The sequence below is a fragment of the Meriones unguiculatus genome, chromosome 17 (genome assembly GCF_030254825.1).
Source record: "Meriones unguiculatus strain TT.TT164.6M chromosome 17, Bangor_MerUng_6.1, whole genome shotgun sequence".
NCBI classification, from domain to species: Eukaryota; Metazoa; Chordata; class Mammalia; order Rodentia; family Muridae; genus Meriones; species Meriones unguiculatus.
Genome location: NC_083364.1, coordinates 34,687,956 through 34,706,362, shown reverse-complemented (window position 1 = coordinate 34,706,362; position 18,407 = coordinate 34,687,956). Strand labels below are relative to the sequence as shown.

General features: G+C 45.0%; 1 protein-coding gene across 1 annotated transcript in view; it reads left to right on the top strand.

Moving 5' to 3' along the window:
• Xxylt1 (xyloside xylosyltransferase 1) overlaps positions 1–18,120 on the top strand; it is a 172,272-nt gene extending 154,152 nt beyond the window's left edge. Inside the window, exon 4 of the mRNA XM_060370188.1 lies at positions 16,639–18,120. Within this exon, the coding sequence (XP_060226171.1) occupies positions 16,639–16,837 (199 nt within the window). The 3' untranslated portion in view covers positions 16,838–18,120. The remainder of the gene's footprint in view (positions 1–16,638) is intronic.
• Positions 18,121–18,407: the final 287 nt, after the last annotated feature.

Genomic DNA, 18,407 nt, shown 5'->3' with positions numbered 1-18,407 from the left:
TCTTTGAGCAGCACTGACGTGGCCTACGTGCTGCAGAACTTAGACAACTGCTCATAGTCATGCAGGTGAGCCATCCTATCTGCTAGGCTAATCTTTAGCCCCATCGGAGCCTCAGATGACAGCAGTGTCAGCCCACAGCTCAGCTGCAACGTCACTGGAGGCCCTGCCCAGAACGACCATCACAAGCTGGTCCAGGATTCCCAGTTTCAGAAGACGGATAAGATAAGGGAGTTTTTATTTGCGTGCTTGTATGTTTCTACATGCTGCTAAATTTGGAGACAGGAGGAGAATTTGTTACATAGCAATAGATGACTAATATGTTTCACCCTGTAAGTTATGCAGTGGTTAAAGCAGTGGAGTAAGTCTGTGCGTGCTGATAAGGAACGAATGCTAAAATGCTACTAAAAGAAAATAAGTAAAAACTGTAGAAAAGCACGGATATCTTTTGACAATCTAAAACTCTGTTACTGGCAGAGAGAGGCAGCTCAGTGGTTAGGAGCTGCCCTTCCAGAAGACCTGGGTTCCTTTCCCAGCCCCCGTGTGACACCTGGCTACCTAATGTAACTCCAGTTCCGGGGTATGTGACGCCTTCACTACACCTTTTCAGGCACCAAACCTACACGTGGAACACAGACATACATGCAAGCCAAACACTCCTGCACATAAAATAAAATAGGCTTTACAAAATAAATATATAATAAGCCTTAAAAAACACTGCTTACAGTAGTCATGTGTTTACGTACACGAATCCACTTGTGGTAAATAACTTATGTTATATCAACTATTCACATCAGTTTATCTCTCAGAAGAGAGACGTAAAAGGATGCAAAAGAGAATTTCAATGCTCATTCAATATGTTACTATGGATATGACAAATACATAATGAACAATGTCATTGTGGTGACATGTCATGTAATTTATAAACAACAGAAACTTTTTTTTTTTTGAGACAGGGATTCTCTGTGTAGCCTTGACTGTCCGGGACTAGGCCAGGCTGGCCTCGAACTCAGAGATCTGCCTGCCTCTGCCACCCCAGTGCTGGGATTAAAGGCATGCGCCACCCCTGCCTGGTGCAGGCATTTACTTTTTAATATAGGAACATGCTAGAAAAAAAAAAGTAGAGATATGTTTATTAATGGAAAGCCTATGTTGTAAGACTTACTAAAGAATGCCTTACTCAAAGAGAGACATGACCCCGGACTTTCAAGAACAAAAATTTTGAAATAACCTATGTGTCCATAGGTAACCAAGTTGATGCATTGCTCTCTGTGCTTTTCATTCTAACAGAATACTTTGAGGCTACTGAAACAGACAAGCTGGACTTAATGAGTCACAAACAATGTGCAGAAATAGTTTTAAGATTTTTTAAGGAAAAAGCTGATTGCTTAATCTCACGTTACATGACATCATCAGTAGACACTCTCCCATTTTCTAACGTTTCCATGAATGGGAATGTCTGTAGCTCTGGAGACGGGGAAAAGCATAACATTAAGGGATTAGTTACAAGGGACCTAACCTTTAGCCATGCTGTTGTAATTTGGCTAAATAGTGATAGTGCAGCAGCGAGCTTGATAGAAGAAATGTATACAGTACTTATGAGTCATTAGAAATTAATTTAGAAATAGCTGCTTATTCATATTAAGAGAGACACAACAAGGTAAGTAGACACGTGGGTATTTTTAAGAGCTGCCCCTCCCAACCCTGGGTGACTGAGCATCAGATCCATAAAGTAGAAAGTAACAGCTGGTCCAACTGCTGTGGGGGGCTCTGTTGCAATTGGTACTGGCTCTGGCCATGGCCCTGGTGACTTGGCTGACCTGGCAATTGCAGTGGACAGTCACGACTAAGAAGCCCTGATGGAGGAGAATAGCACCGAAAGACTGCTGTGAGGAATGGGACACAAAGGAGCCCAGAGTGGTACCCTGGACTGGATGCCAGAGCAGAAGAGGGATGCTAGCGACATCCTATGAAGTCTCTAAGCAGCCCGAGTGAGCCCCTGTCCACCTCCTGGATTGCTGGGTGTGTGTGGTCACCAGAGATGGGAGCGCTGGGTGAGGGAGGTGGGGCTCCAGAACTCTCCTGTAAGCTGAATAGTCTGTTGTACTTTAGGGTCTGTATTTTAAGCCATTAGAAGTGGAGGCTTGTTAGCTATGCTCAGGGGACTCGTGGGTGAGGCAAAAAGCCTGGGGGGTGGAAGGGTGGGAGCCTAGACAGTCAGTAGCCAGCGGGAGGAAACTCACCTGGAACTCAGCCCATCCCTCAGGCCCTGTCTAGGGATGGAATGTGACTGAACAAATCATCCTATGGAATGTTTATAGGGTTTCTGGGATTCTGGGTTCTGGTTCTGGGAGTTATCCCTGGAACAGCTGCTTATTCTAGAATGAGTGAGAAGGCTGGAGAGAATAAGGCCCTAGGGTTAGAGTACAAGACCTTGGAGCTGGGAACGTTCAGTTCTTGCTCACCCCACAGATGGGGAGGAGGAAGGCTGGAGGGTTGGGAGGCCAGACTTGACCTGCAGGGAATCAGGGTAGGAGTCAGTCAGTCTTCAGGTCCAGTCTAGGGCCACGATGGTTTTGTAGTTGTGCTTACCAGACCGGTGTCTATGGGCTGAAGAGACCCTTCCCCTTTGGTGCTTCTGGGGATCAAACCTGGGACCTTCGACATGTTAGCCAAAGCTCCTGCCATTGTGAGCTACACCTCAGCCTTCTCTGTATTTATTCATTTTTGAGACAGGGTCTTACCAAGTTACTCTAGCTGCCTCTGGCCCCACACTGTAATCCAAGAACCCTTGAGCTAGAGGTTCCCCATCTCAGGTTTTACAGTAGCTGGAATTATTGGACCATGTCCCCACGCCCAGCTCTTTCTGTTTTTGCTGAAGAAAGTTTCTCGTTTTTCATTCTCTGTGAAAGATTGGGTCTGGATGTGGGCTGGGTTCAATCTGCCAGCTGCTAGCTCTGCTTCTAACCTGAGTTCTGTGTCCATTCTGCCTGATTTGATGGATCTTGGGAGAGCCAAGGCTGGTCTCAGCTCACAAAGCGTTAAACTGACACAAAGGACCTTTGTTGCCAGGACGTGTCCCTGTTGGGTCCAAAGCGGGCTCCTAAAAGGGTAGACTTGGTGGCAATATCTTAAACAGAAGGACTCTGACCAGGTAAACAGAAGGACTGGGTAAACAGAAACCTAAAACCAGCATTCCCCAGGAATCTTACATGGCTATGTGTAATCACAGACTTTGGTTCTCTGACTACTCCCCATTTTTCTTGGTTTTGTTTACCATCTTTGAAAATTTTCTGAAACGTAAACTTTCTTATCTCAGGACTTGTAAGACCACTAGAGTGTGGTTTAAAAAAAAATCTGTAAAATCCCAAGCCAAAAAAAAAAAAAAAAAAAAAAGGTTACCTTAAAACTTGTAACAAAAATGTTCTAGTTTGGTGGTTTCATTGCATACAAATTGTGCCTCCCTCAGCTTGCCAGAATATCTGCCCCACCCCCTTTCTGAGCCTGAGGATTCACCTGGTTGCTCAGCCCTGCTCATCTCACCTTGGCCTGGGGTGGGGAAGAAAATTACATGTCAACTCATTCCCAGTGAAAGGTTCTGACTTATCTTGCTTGGGGAGAGGAAACCATGATGCTGGCCGAAGGATTTGAGTGTTCTGGGTAGCCTGAACGTGGGTTAGTCAATTGCAATCAAATTTCAGTGCAACAAAGACAGGTGTGCTATCTACTTGTGCGCTCCCTGGCCACTTCTGTGGGGGTGCACTGATTGAGCTAGATCTGGGTCACAGGTACAGCCTGTATGGAAGGGGTTATCCCTGTGGAAGGCGCTCCCGTTTTCAAGAAAGTGGTACTGTTGTAGGCAGGACAGGGTCTTAAAGGCTGAAAGGATTGGGGGTGAACAAAACCTGCAGCTAGCACGGGCTGTTTCAGAGTTAGGTAGCCAACCAGTCCTTACTATTCCGGGCTGCTTTTTGCACTTCTCTATGATTTGACCCAGGCCATCTCTCCTGCGCTAAGCAGAAATCAACATGAAATTTGATGATAGACTACAACCATTGCGGTCCCAAAAGAACATGTGAATGGCCAGAGGAATATGAGAAATGCTCAGTGTCACAAATCAGAGAAATAGAGATCAGAACCATAGTGAGATACTGTAATGAAATGCCCAAGACTGGGTAATTTAGAAATAGCAGAGATTTATTTATTTATGACGGTTCTAAGGGTTGGTAAGGTCAAGGTCGAAGGACCTGCATCTTGCGCATGACTTCTTGCCGTATGATTTCGTAGCGGAAGCTGGAAGGGTAAGAAAGCAGAGGACAAGGGTACCAAACTCAATCCTTTCATCAGAAATATACACGTGTGGTGCTGTCCTAGTCGTACTATCAGTGGCATTCATCTTCATGCGAGAGGGGAGGAAGTGATGTGGTAGGACAATGGGAGGAGGCTTGGGGTGCTCTCAGGAGGGGAGTCAACTGAAGAGTGAAACAGAGAAGCCTCTTAGAATATCTCAGCAAGAGCTCAGTCTGTGCTTGTCCCAGGGAATCTCTGCCTGGAGGTTGGGGTCGGAACCCCCATCCCTGAGGCTATTAGAACCGAGCTTGTGTGATCAACCAGTTGTGAAGAAGGTATCTGAATCAGAGGGACTAGATAACCTTTTCCTCCTCAAGGTTTCCCTCTCAACCTTGAGACTTTATGATTTTGTAATTCTAAGTGTCGCAAGGAACCTAACAAAGCGAAATTACCTTCATCCTGTTCGAATTATAGAGTCTTTGCCCTTTTTAGCTTCCTGGAGGGAGAGGACTTTGAAAATGCTGCGCCCATCAGAATAGATGATGCGATTCGGGCGCTCTCATTCCGGGTCAGTTCTCTTAAGCATCACTGTAATTATGACTGAGCAGATGTGCCATCGTGCTGGCTGATAAGTTTGCTGCACCTATCTCTCTCGAGTAGGTGCTGTGGGATGGCTGAACACAGAATATCATGTTGATGCATATTCTTTTTGTTTGCTGAACACTTTTTGAGTTTTCTATTACAGAAGTTACATTCTCCCTGTTGACTCTGGGTTATTAAAGTGTTGTGCTTTAGAAGAGATTTGAATTTCGTCCTTGTAGCTCAGAAGCAGCTTTGTGAAGTCGGCAGCAGGAAGGGGAGGAGATGTTCTGGATGGTTCTGCCTCCAAAGGTACCACCAATCTCTACCCGAAGGCAGGATGACCACCTAGGTACTGGACACACTGTGTGTCCTAGATTAATAGAGAGGGGGCAGATTGTCTGCTGTTGTGAAGTTGCTCCATTCTGGCATTGAGCTGGTTCTCAGAGCAGTGTCTTTAATAAGGCTTATGTTATAGGTCACAAGACTGCCAAGCATTTTGGGGAACTAGTGTAGATCCAGTTACTTGCTCCAGCTTCTTTGTCACAATGACATCCATTTGATGACCAGTAGGCAAGCATCAGCCTGCAAATGTGACCTACACACACACACACACACACACACACACACACACACAAGGCTTTATTGCAGAAAGTCTCCTATCTTGAGCGAACAGCTCATGACATTGTCCCACACTCTGAAATATTTCCACGTGGAGCTGGGCCTCATGCTACAATTCATCATAGTAAGTATTGCTTCACTCCTCCTCCCATGCAGCATGGGCAGGCTAGGAGAACTGCAACACTATAACAGTTCCATGCACTGGGGAAAAGAGAAGATCAGTGTCCTCGGGGCAGAGGGACGGTGCCAATAGTCACAGAAGGGCAGGGATTAAGGAAAACCTTCCACCACTACAGTTTTTCTAGGGAAGAGTTAACTCACTCCAAAATGGGTGTTGAGCAGATGGACAGTAGACAGGTGAGTTGACTTACCATAGAGCCCAGGAGAAAATGGACCACAGGAAAGATGCTGCACACATGCCTGGACAGGACATTACAAAAGACACTATAAGTGAAGAGCTGAGTGGAAGTCTGGAAGTGAGACGATCAGTGGGGAGGGGTCTGACAGCCACGTTGTAGAGCCTGGGATGGTCACCCGGGATGAGGGGCTCGTTTGGGTGGGGGCGGGGTACACTGTGAGTGCTTCAGCTCCTGCTGCTGTGGCTGTGTCTTTCATGCCCACTCAGGCATAGGAAACAAGGTCTGTCCTGTCTAAGGAAGGGAGCTAGGATGAGAACATGCCAGTTGGTGTCCTTGGAGGGTCATACCTTCGGGGGAGGTTAAGAAACAAAATGAAACAAAACTACCCGTCTGCTAGCTCAGCAAGATAAAAGGAAAGCAGATTTTTCTCTGCTGGGCCCCCCGGTGAACCCCGTGTCTCACACAGATCATGTTTGAATCTGTACAACCCAGAAGTATGGAGGCTCACAAGCTGAAGCCTTCATATGAAAGAGGGCCCGGGGCCTTTATAAGTTTCCTTCGCCCTGAGACTAAAAGCAGTAGTCCTTCAGTAAAGGAGCGGTTCAGAATCCAAGATGGGAGGAGTCTCACAGAACGCACAGGCAGAGACGAGAACGCTGTCCGCCACATGCAAGAGATGATGATTCAATGACCCAGACAGAGTGCCTGGAAACTGGGGTGTGGGAAGGGAGAGGAAGAATGTGAGTTTGCCTAAATTTGATAAAGAATGTGTGCATGAATGACACAGACACAAGGCTGTTTATTGCAGTATTGCTTCTAAAAGCAAAGCAAAAGAAACATGAGAAAATCCTGGATACAACTCATATTCTTCTTGAGAGAACTGATTGAAAAAAAACCAGTACAAACCAATAGTGAAGAAACATCCATGTCCTAATGTGAAACAAGGGATGTATCGCTAAAAGCAAAGCAGAAGAACTGTTTACATACTTAGCCATTTTGATCTAAGGGATAGATAGATAGATAGATAGATAGATAGATAGAATGATAATATGATTCCACAGTATAAGCAAAAGAAAAGGAACAGCAAAGATAAACCATTGGTAGAGGAAAAAGAAGCAGAAGAAAGAAAGAAAACTGATGAACTAAAAGGTGGTTACAAGAAATGTGTGAGGATGAAGCACACACAGAGGTAAAAGGGTAGAACATGTGTAGAGGACAAGATGAGAAGTTCAGCATATGCTTCTAGGGGTTCAAAAAATAGGATAGAATGAGGAGAACAGACATCAGCTACACATCTTAAAGGCATTAGAGCACAGTAGGTTGCAAGCAAAAACTCACTCCATAGCTAGAAACATCATAGAAAGGCCCAGAATAGCAAAAATAAAGATAAACATTGAAAGAAACCCAACTCACGAGAAGGACACATGACTGACAAAGGAGGAAAAAAACATGTGGAAGCTATGAAGATCAAAAGGCAATGGAATAATACTTCAAGAGTGAAGCAAGTTAACGTTTTCAGATGAATATGGCCTAGTGGACATTTCTATCCAACCCTTAAATATATTTCAGACAGCAAGAAAATCAAACTAGAAGGAAGGAGTAGAATGCAAGAGTGGCTAGAGGGAGAGATGAAAAAAACATAGCCAAAAAAATCGAATCAGGCAATGATATAAAACCAACCATGATAAAAATATTTTGAGACATCGCAGTAAAAGTAAAGTATAAAATAGCATGCAGGACGGTGTAAGAGTTAAAGTTCTCAGCAGGCCTGAGGACAGGCGGAGCCAAGGGAGGCGCCCACCTTAAGAACACACTATAAACTGCAGTGGTGGCTCAGGCCTTTAATCCCAGCTCTCAGAGGCAGAAGCAGGCAGATTTCCATGAGTTCAAGGCCAGCCTTGTCTACAGAGTGAGTTCCAGGACAGGCTACACAAAGAAACCCTGTCTCAAAACCAAAACAAAACCAAAACAAACAAAAAAAACCAAGGTGGGAGAGGGGAGAAGACCACAATAGAAATTGTTAGCTTTCCCTGGGGAGATGAACAAACATCTCCCCCTAGATAGGGCACCACTGACAAATTCCTCGCCTAATTCTACCAGAGTTGAGCTTGGTGAGCCAATGAGTTTATTTTTCACAGCACAAGTGACAATTTGATAGTTTTACCAGGACAATTCAGTGGAGTGAGAAACCCTTACTAGGACTACAGGTATCTATAGGTAAAAAGTGACATTGAGACTCTACCTCACACAAAATATAAAATTAACTCAAAATGGATCAAAGACCTACATGGAAGAGCTAAAAATTAATCTCTTAGGAATTATAGGTATAGTTTCTTCTGATCTTGGGGTTCTTATAAAAGACATCAACAGTACGAGCAACAACATCGACAAAAAAAAAAAAAAGCAGACATCAACAAAATTAAAAGCTTTTGTACTTCAAGGGCATCAACATTTAAGTGAAGCAATAACCCAAGGGATGTATTTTAAAAAACTTAAAAAGAAATCAATAGTGGATGTAATGCCATTTAAAAATAGTTGAAGGTTCTGAACAGATCTTTCTCTAAAGAAGAAACATGGCCACTAGACACAAGAAAATGTATCAAAATCTTTAGTATCCTAGTCAGTTTTTGCTGTCAACTTGAGACAACCTGGGAAGCTGAAACCTTACTTGAGGAATTTCCTAGATCAGATTTGTGGCATGTAGACTTGTTTGTGAGGCTTTGTTTTAATTGATGATTGATATGAGAGGGCCTAGTCCACTGTGGGCAGCACCATCCCTAGCAGGTGGGCCTGGGCTGTGTAAGAAATCTAGCAGAGCATGCACGAGTGAGCAAGTTGGTGAGCTCAGCTAGAGGCTGAGTCAGCAAGGAGGTTCTTCCAAAGGAATCCGCTATGAGTTCCTGTTTAAAATCCCTGCACTGATTTCCTTCAATGATGAATTGTAACATGGAAGGATAAGCCATATAAACTCTCTCCTTCCTGAGTTAGTTTTGGTCAGAGTGTTTTATTTCAACAGAACAAGAGTAGAACAACCAGGCACTGGGGAATGTGAAAATCGTCACCACACTGCCTTAGACAGAGTTCTATTGCTGTGAAGAGACACCATGACCATGGCAATTCTTATAAAGGAAATTCTTTAATTGGGGCTTGCTTAGATATTTAGAGGTTTAGTTCATAATCAGCATGGCAGGAAGCATGGCGGGACCCACAGGCAGACATGGTGCTGGAGGGGAGCTGAGAGTTCTACATCCAGATCAGCAGGAAGAGAGAGTGACACTGGGCCTGGTTTGAGCATTTGAAGCTTCAAAGCCCATCCTCCAATGACACACTTCCTCCAACAAGGCCACACCTTCTAAATAGTGCCACTCCCTGGTGACCAAGTGTTCAAATCTATGAGCCAATGGAAGCCATTCTTATTCAAACCACTACACCCATTGAGATACACTTCACATGTATGTGGGTGTCTAGAATTAAAAGTCAGGCATTAAATAAATAAATAAATAAATAAATAAATAAATAAATAAATGTTAGGCAGTAATGTTCAAGATGTGGACGGATTAAAATCACCTAATCCCCTCAGGCATATAAACTAATGTGGATGTTTTGGAAAACAGTTAGATGGTTCCTTAAAAAATTAAGCAGAATGATCCAGAAATTCTACTCTCAGGTGTATATGAAAGACAAATGAAAAGATGCACAGTCACAGCTTTATTTTTCCATAATAGCCAAAAGTGAGAATAACCAAAATATTCCACCAACAGACAAATTCTGTGTTAAAATATTATCTGTAAAAAAAAAAAAAACAAAGAAAAATAAATTTTAAAACAAGCTAAGTGAAAGAAGACAAGCATAAAATATTCTATCTTCTATTATATGAAATGTCCAGAGTAGATTAATCCATAGTTATAGAAAGTATTTTGAATGCTACCACAGTCTGAAAAGAAAGACAGTGTTGGAGAGAAGTGGGAGAATATTGCTTGGTCTAGAGTGTATTTGGAGGGTAACAAAAACATCCTACAGTTGACTGTGGTGAGGGTCAGACAACCCCACTGACATCTTAAAAGCCACTGAATTGTAAGTTAAGTTACATGTTAAGTAGTTGAATCTTATTCTGTATGAATTTTCTCTCAAAGAAACCTTTATCTTAAAAAAACTGGCCTGACAGATATGCCCATTGGTTCAATAGTGGTATGGAAGTAGCCAACCAAGCAATTTCTGCTTGAATCTAAGGCCTACTTCAGAAGTTCATGCCTGATACTGTAACCTATGTCAAGAGCCCATAGCTGTGTAGGTTATAGGCCCTGGGGGAGAACCTACTGCTTTTTATTGCTAAATGGACATAGTATTAAACTACTCTTTAAATACTTCTTGTCTTTTTACCCATGTATCAATGCACCTCTCAGTCCTCATCAGGAAGCTTCTTTTTGGAGCAGACAGCAATCAATATAGAGATGCACAACTGGGAAGAGTGTGAAGAATAAGAGACTGTGGAGTGCTCGGCCTTAAATGGGACCTCGGAATCACGCCCTTTTCCACAAAGCTTAGAGAGTATCCCAGCATAGTAGGCAGAGGCAGGAATGTAGAGGAATTTAAAGCTAGCAACATGGCTCCTCTGGAAAGAGATGATATCCCTCTAGACCTTGGTCTACGTGATCTGACTGGAATGCAGACAAGCCACACACCTTTAATCCCTCTGGCTGGAATACAGACATACTCTTAGTACACACTTAAAGGTAGAGCTAGTTTGTAGAAGGAAACAGCTATGTTTAAAAGTGACGCCTGATTAAGAGGCAGACAAAGTGATGAATCAGAGAAAGATTTGACAGAATGAGTCAGAGATAGTATACACCCAACTCTCACAAGAAGAGCACAGGGAGGAGAAGCTATTTAAGAGCAGTGCAGAGAGAGTCAGTGAGTTGGGAGTCAGGGCAGTTAGTGCGGTACAATGGAATTGAGTTTACTCATGAGTTCATGCAGTTCAGTGCAGGTCAGCAGAGGCCATTGATGCCAGAGAATGAGAAGGAGCCAGAAGATGAGAGCAAACTAACTAAACCAGAGTTAGTTTGAGGTCAAGCTGAGCAATTCAGTGAGAAGTAGAGAGGAGCCATATTGAATCGCTCAGCTTGGAAAGGAGTTTGAGTTGAACAGCTGTGTTGAACCAGCCAGCCAAAGTTCAGGAAGAGCTAAAAAGGGTGAGCTTATTCAACAGGAAGCTCTCTGAAATGACAATTATATCAGTCAAATAAAAGTTATCATCACACAGGAGGATCTCTGTGAGCTTGAGCCAATCAAGCTCTCCATGGTGAATTCCAGGACAGCCAGAACTACACAGAGAGACCCTGTCTCAGAACACCATCCATCTATCCAATTAACAAACCAACCAACCAAAAAGAGTTGGAGGTTGTGAAAAACTTCTACAAAGCAGTGTCTTGAGGATATGAAAGAGCCACTGCATGCATGAACTCACAGCAGCTGTGATTATATACATAAGATCATGCAAGGCAAAATTCCCGCACAAATCAGGAGGTGCTCATGAATTCCCACTCATAGCTGAGGATCTATTGGTAGTTGGTTACTGCTGGGGAGTGAGTAAGAGTCAGCATTCTTCAGGGATGTGGCCTCTGGTAGGTTTCTCAAGTGCCATTGGATGCCTTACACCCATGTACATATTGACAACACGGTTGGACTCAGTTAAAAAAAAAAAAGAGTATGTCTGACAGGGATAGAGAAGCGGGAGGGGGCATGGGGAGGGTTGGAAGGGAGGAAATCTTGGGTAGGTTTCCTCAAAACACATTGTATACATGTATGAGATTCTCTAAATAAAAATGTGTTTTAGAAAATGACCCGAAAATAAATGACCGAAGTCTACAATTCAAGAAACCAGAAAAAAGTGCAAAGGAACACACATAAGAAATAGGAAAAAGGAATTAATAAAGGAAAGGGCATAAATAATGAATTAGAAATGAGACACAGAGTGATCTTTGGAAAAATTAATAAACTAGACTTGCCCGTGGCAAGACTGCTAAAGAAAACATGAGAGGCAGCCCAAAGGACTCTCACCTGGACTCTCACCTCACCTCAGGGTGTTGCCAGTAATGCAAATAGAGCAAGGAGTTATTGAAACAAATTTGCATTCTGTTACCTGAGAGCTGAGGGGCTTCTCAGCCTTTTGAACACGGATCAGTTTAATGTAGAGGGGAATACGGAAGGCTTAGAATCAGAATGAATGTGGACATGGGGAGAAGCAGGAAATACTGTGGCCTCCTGGGTAGGTCTCGACACAGCACCAGGGACAGAGAGATTTGGCAACAAGAAAACGCTGTTGGACAGTGAAGGGAGGTTCAAGAGGGACAGGGGATGGCTTGGGTACCACTTTCCCAAGTTTACAGCATTGCTGCAGCAGGGTCTTTACAGCCACAACCTCCTCTTCCCTGGATTGCCCTGCTCTATGGTCACCACCCAACATTCCTAACAGCTTTCTCCCCCAGCGTGCTTTCTGGTGTCATTTTTATTGAGAATGTTGGTCCAGATGATGTCTCTGGCTCTTTACAAGCCCAAGGCTCACGAATCTCAATTGTCTTATCTCCTCATAGCTGCAAGAGATGCTGGTATGGAGTCTTTTGTAACAGTCAGACACCCCACAAGTCAACTCTCTGTTCATGCTGTTTTGTGGCATAATGGGCTCCAAGAAGATTCTCAGAAATCTGTAAGAGGTGGAAGTCAGCTCAGCTGTGGGGTCTGAGCCTCCTACCAGGATGCCACCCTGCGAAGTTCTGCCCATAGCTGTGTTATATCTTTATGGAATTCCATTTGCCCAAAAGATACAAGTCTAAGCAGTGTTTGAAAAATCTCTCACTATCTAAGCTGTTGTCAGAAAATGGGCTTCTACTCACTGGCTGTCCATGTCTGAAGTCCTTGCTGAGGCTCAGGACCAAGAGGTCATCCACAGCAGGCTAAAGCAAGGGTTACCCTTAGTTACCATAAATGGTGGAACTCAGGGTTGAGCTATTGTTTGGTGTACATCTCTGAGCCTTCATAGCATACCTGACAATAATCGTGTAACACTAACCACCTCAATACCATTTAAAGAGTATCAGAAGACAGATGTGCTGGCCTACGCCTTTAATCCCAGCACTCAGAAGCAGAGGCAAGCAGATCTCTGAGTATTAGGCCAGCCTGATCTACAGAGTGAGTTCTAGGATATCCAGAGCTACATACCGAGACCCTGTCTCCAAAAAAACAAAAACAAAACAATAAAAGCAGTAAAAGATGAGCTTCAGAGGGATATGGGCAGATCTCAGATTCAGACAGAGGTTTTGAGTCTTCTGGAGTTATATCAAGCTCTCAATCCTGAGCAAAGTTTATGGCAAAAAGACCGGTGCGGGGGGGGGGGGGGGAAAGGGTGTTTATCGAAGAGGTACTTGAATATGAAAAAAAGGAAAGACCAAAGTCTTCAGGTCTATGTGATGACAAAACGGAGCTAAATGGATGGAGAAAGATTAATGGTATTTGAGGAATAAGAACTAGAAAAAGGAGGGGAAAAGTTTAGTCAGGGCTTCAGGGGAGGTGGCAGGTGGGAGAACCCTAACAGTGTGAGGACATCCTTACCTGGGGAGTGAGCCCCTTTATGTGAGACCGTGAGTGACCCTGTACAGGTCTCCAAAGTCCCCACAACAAAACTTCTTCGTTTCAGCTGCCAGGAGGTTCACAGGAAGTGGCTACCCAGGTTGGACTGGCCAGAACTGAGTCTTTAGGCGCCTGCAGCGCCTGTATTTGGGGCCGTCTCTCTGAGGCATCAGAGGACATGAAACTGCTCTGTGACCACAGAAGCTCTGGACTCGAGATACCATCAGGAGACAAGGCTTGGCACTGAGGCCTGGTGGGTTCGATAATTGGACCCATCACACAGTCTGTTAGCTCGGCTCTGTTCCTTGTGAGCAGCGCTCTGAGCGAAAAAGCACACTTATGAAATGTCCCATTCATTTCCTGCCGGAGATCCTATCTGAAAGCAGGGTCTGGCCTTCCTGGAGATGTAGCTGGTTCTCACTATGCCTTCCCTCCCCCAAAGATGTGGAGAGAGCCGCGGGCAAGGAACAGTTTGGTAAGACAAACTCTGTGACTGTTTTCCATAGATTTCTTTTAAAGAAATATTTCTTGGCTTGCATAGCCATCCGGTATAAGATATCAGACCAGTTTAATGCCACATCATTTCCTAGCACATATTTTGGTTGATCTGGGATATTATACTTAAAAGTTCTGAACATGATCAGGGTCACTGTGAAGGCTCCGGCCAACAGTTGCAAAACCGTAGCTGATTTAGATTAGGTAGTTGTGACGCTGCCTGGGACATTTCGCCTGCTCTACCGGGCACTCTAGCAAGGAGACACTGAGTCTGGGAGTCAGAGAGAGAGGAAAGAGGGTACATCTTGGCTTTTGCCAGCAGCTCTGAGATAAGATAACACTTTGTATCAACCAGCCCGCAAAAATGATTAATAGGTTTAGTACTGCTTTCAGCTCTCTATCCTATTAAAATCGACTGTCATTAAGCAGGGTCAGTTCTATAGTTCCCAAACTGGGGCTGTGCAAAGGCTGTCGCTCAGCAAATTTGTTATGATTCTGTATGCTACAGAGAGCACCACAGCTGGAAGGTAGGAACCTTGATCCACAGTCCACCACCACCTTGAGTTTGGGTGTATGCATGATCGCTGGCATGTCCACAAGCTTCCTAGCCACAGAATGGACTGGGCATCAACTGAGAGACAGACGCTCTCCCCTTCCATTGCTTCTCTGGGGCAGTACAAGCAGACAGGGGATTGGTCTGGATTGCAGAGTCCTTGGCATTGCCCGTGGGGCTGGATACAGAAACAGAGGGAAGAGCTTCTAAAATAACGATGCAACCTGTGGGATGATCAAACTGCACTGGGCAGCCGTCCTCCATCAGTCCTTAGAGACAAGTGAGGTCAACAGGTCAGTTCTCAGCTCTCTCTGCACTGCAGCCTGAGCTGCTTCTTTGCTCTGTCTCCCTCTCCTTGCTTCTTCATCACCGCATCTGTCCACTCTCAGTGCCCCCTCACCCCTGGTGTCAACGATAGGGATGTGCACTTGAGGTCTCAGGTGAGACGCTTTCTGGTCCCCCTGTCCTGGGCTCACTAAGGATGGTTCTGAAAGAGAATCCTAGCCGTGTCCCCTCCTCCATGTCCTCAGCACATGGTAGGGCTCAGCAAATGTTATCTAAATGTATTAGTTACTTTTCTGTTGCCATGAGAAAAACACCATGACCAAAAGCAACTTAAGGAAAAGTGGGTTTGTTTTAGCTCACTCTCGTGTAATTTTAGATCACTTTCACGTTGTCCACTCATACCAAGGCCCTCACTTACTCCCCAAAGCTGACAGAGAGCCACAGGCCCCTGAAGGCTGGAGCCCAGCTTCCGGAAACATCAGCAGCCAGGGAAAGGGGACCTTGGAGTGCCAACTAACTTTGTTCTTTAAAGGACATATCAGATATACATGGCCAGAGCAACTTCCCTGCTGTGTCCCCGAGAGGATAGGAAGGTAGCCCTCCAGAGGTACTGGGAACTGTGAGGCTAGAGAGGGTAGTGGCCAGGCTACCTGTAACAGACTCTCCTGTAAGGTTGTTTCTCTCTTTCCAGTCCTTGGCCATCTCCCAGGTCACCGTCCTCTGGCTCCAACATGCTAGGTACCCTCCCTGCCATTTCTCTGTCCTAGGCCATCTCTGTCCAACTCTTCACTGAACTAAAACAGACTGGAACTTCAGCACCTGCAAAAGCTCTTCTGTTGGTGAAGTCAGTGGTCTCGGGGGATTGACAGAGCTTGGAAAGGCAAGGATTTTACATATCTACTGAACAGTTGGATGGGTGGTAAAGTGTGAAAATCTTACGTGTGCGCCTCACTGAATCTTCAGTTATACTGAGAGATCTATGACCCAGACAAGACTTGGGGCTTTCCCAGTGCCACAGAAGGCTCTATCCCTAATCTGCCTTGCCCTTACTGCTTCCTGGATTCTTATTTATGCATTCATTCATTCACATCCATTCACTCATTTTGCCACACATTAGTTGACTTGTTCTTTTAACAAAAGATTCTTTTACTAGTGTGTATGTGTTTGGCCAGGAGGGGGTTTTGGATCCCTTGGAGCTGGAGTTAAAGACTGGGAGGCATCTGATGTAGGAGCTGGGTTCCAAACTCCAGTCTTCCGATAGAGCTGTAACGTCTCTCTAGCAGCAAGTTTTGTTTTTAGATAAAAATTTTATTATTATTATTGTATGTGCGTGCGTGCGTGCGTGCGTGCGTGTGTGTGTGTGTGTGTGTGTGTGTGCATTAGGTGTGCTTGTTAGTGGGAGGCATGAAAAACTGTCCGTGCTCACAGACACACGAGTGTGCACCTGTGTGTAGACCTGAGCTTGATGTTGGGTGTCTTTCTCTGATTGTTCTTCACGTTCATTTTGTGAGAGAGGATTTCTCCCTGAACTTGAGGCTCAGTTTGGCTAGGTGGCTGGCCACTGAGCTTCAGGATGCTACCCGTTTCCATCCCTAACCCATCAGCACTGTGTGCTGCCATCTGGCACCATGCCCAGCTTTTTATCTGGCTTCTGGGGATCCAAACTCAGGTCTTACGCATCAGGTACTTCGAGGACGGAGCCATCCCTGTAGCCTCTTTTTGAAACGGTTTTGATGAAGCCAGTTGCCCATGCGTTCCCGATTTAATTTGATAAATTCATGGGTGGTCAGTTTTCATTTGCACAAATAAGCCTTTTATTTTTTTTTTTTTCAGCCCGTGTCTCATGGCTTGTTCCAGGTGCTTGTACAAACAAGATACAGAATTACTCTGCACACAAGGTGGGCAAGCTGCCGCTTGCCAAAATGGAGTCACCCAACTCAAGGCCTGGGCTAAAGAGCGCTATGCTATACAATATGGAGTAACCCAGGGCAGGCACTGCTTGCTGCCGCCAGTTGCTCAGTCGCTTCAATAAAGATGCTTGGTCATCCGTCTGAGGTATGGCTGGCAGAGACTATTATTCTCTTGCCTTTCCTTGGGCGGTTGCTACACATGGGCTGTCATTTGGAGGCTTTGTATGTGTTCTTAGTTCAGACCGGAAGGGGAAACACAGGCAGATAACTGACAATGGGCTAGCCAGGTTGCCTTTTGGGTAGGCACTTGTAGTAGCAGAAGGTGATGAGAAAGAGAGAGGATGTGGCCATGGAAGGCTCTGTGGCCGCAATGGGAGAGCTTTCTCACAAATAAAACACCCCTCTTCTCCAGAAAAGAGCCTTGTCCTCTCCTGTCATTGAGCCTGGGTTCCTGTGGCATCCCTAGTTTCTAGAAGCCGCTAGGGTTGCACCACATCTCTCGAACCCTCTGACTCTGTTCCCCCCCCACGTTAGAAATAGCATAGTCATACTTTCCTCCCAGGTCTGTTCGAAGAGTCAATAGTCCCCTGATGTTTGTGAAACAATAGTTTGTGGAAAACAGTTACGCTCCGGGCTGCCGCCACTCTGCATAGTTTGTGGTTGGTCTGGTGAGTTTTGGGGTGTGTAGAGCAGGCTGCGTGGTGGTTCCTAAAATATACATCCATGGCCTAGTTCCAAAAACCTGGGAATGTGACATTATTTGTATAAAGGGCCTTTAAAGATATCATTGAGACCATCGAGGGTTACTTGGGAAGGCTGGAGCATCAATCGTTGATCTATTCAGACAAAAGGGAAGAAGATGCCCCAGTGCATCCACAAGCCAAGCAATGCGTGCAGCCCCTGGAAGTCAGGAGAAACAAGGAATGATTTTCTCTCACGGCTTTAGTTTGTTTCTGATGAGTAGCTTCCGGGGCCATAATGTACATATTTACTTCTGTAAAGCCATTCGCTTGTCATTTGTCATGGCAGTCCTGACAAAGAGGCGCAATGTCCGTCACCCGCTGTACGGGATAGTTTAATGTCTAGTTGACACAAGCTAGGGTCATCAGAGAGGAGGGAGCCTCAACTGAGAAAACTCCCCCACACCCTCAGGCTGTAGGACGTTCCTTAAATTAGCGACTGAGGGGGAGGGCCTAGCCCATTGTGGACGGGGGCCATCTCTGGGCTGGTGCTCCTGGGTTCTATAGGAAAGCCACTGAGCAAGCCATGGAGAGCAAGCCAGTAAGCAGCACTCCTCCTCGGCCTCTGCATCACTCCTCCTCGGCCTCTGCATCAGCTCCCGCCTCCAGGTTTCTGTTTGAGCTCCTGTCCTGACTTCCTTCAGTGATGGACTACAAATGTGGAAGTATAATGTCAATAAACCCTTTCCTCTCCAACTTGCTTTTTGGTCATGGTATTTTATGACAGCCAGAGAAACTCTAAGACATTTGTTTTCTTTTATTAGAGTTTGATGGATAGGCATAATGTCTAGTACATCTCTATGCTTTGCTTGCCAGCTTACAAATTTCTTTTCAAAGGATTGCTATGCCCACACACCCCAGATTTTAAAATGTGTGAGGCAATTAGCAGGCAGCTAATGGTGTGATGTTGGCACAACAGGCTAATGCCAAATCATAATGAGATTTGTTGCAA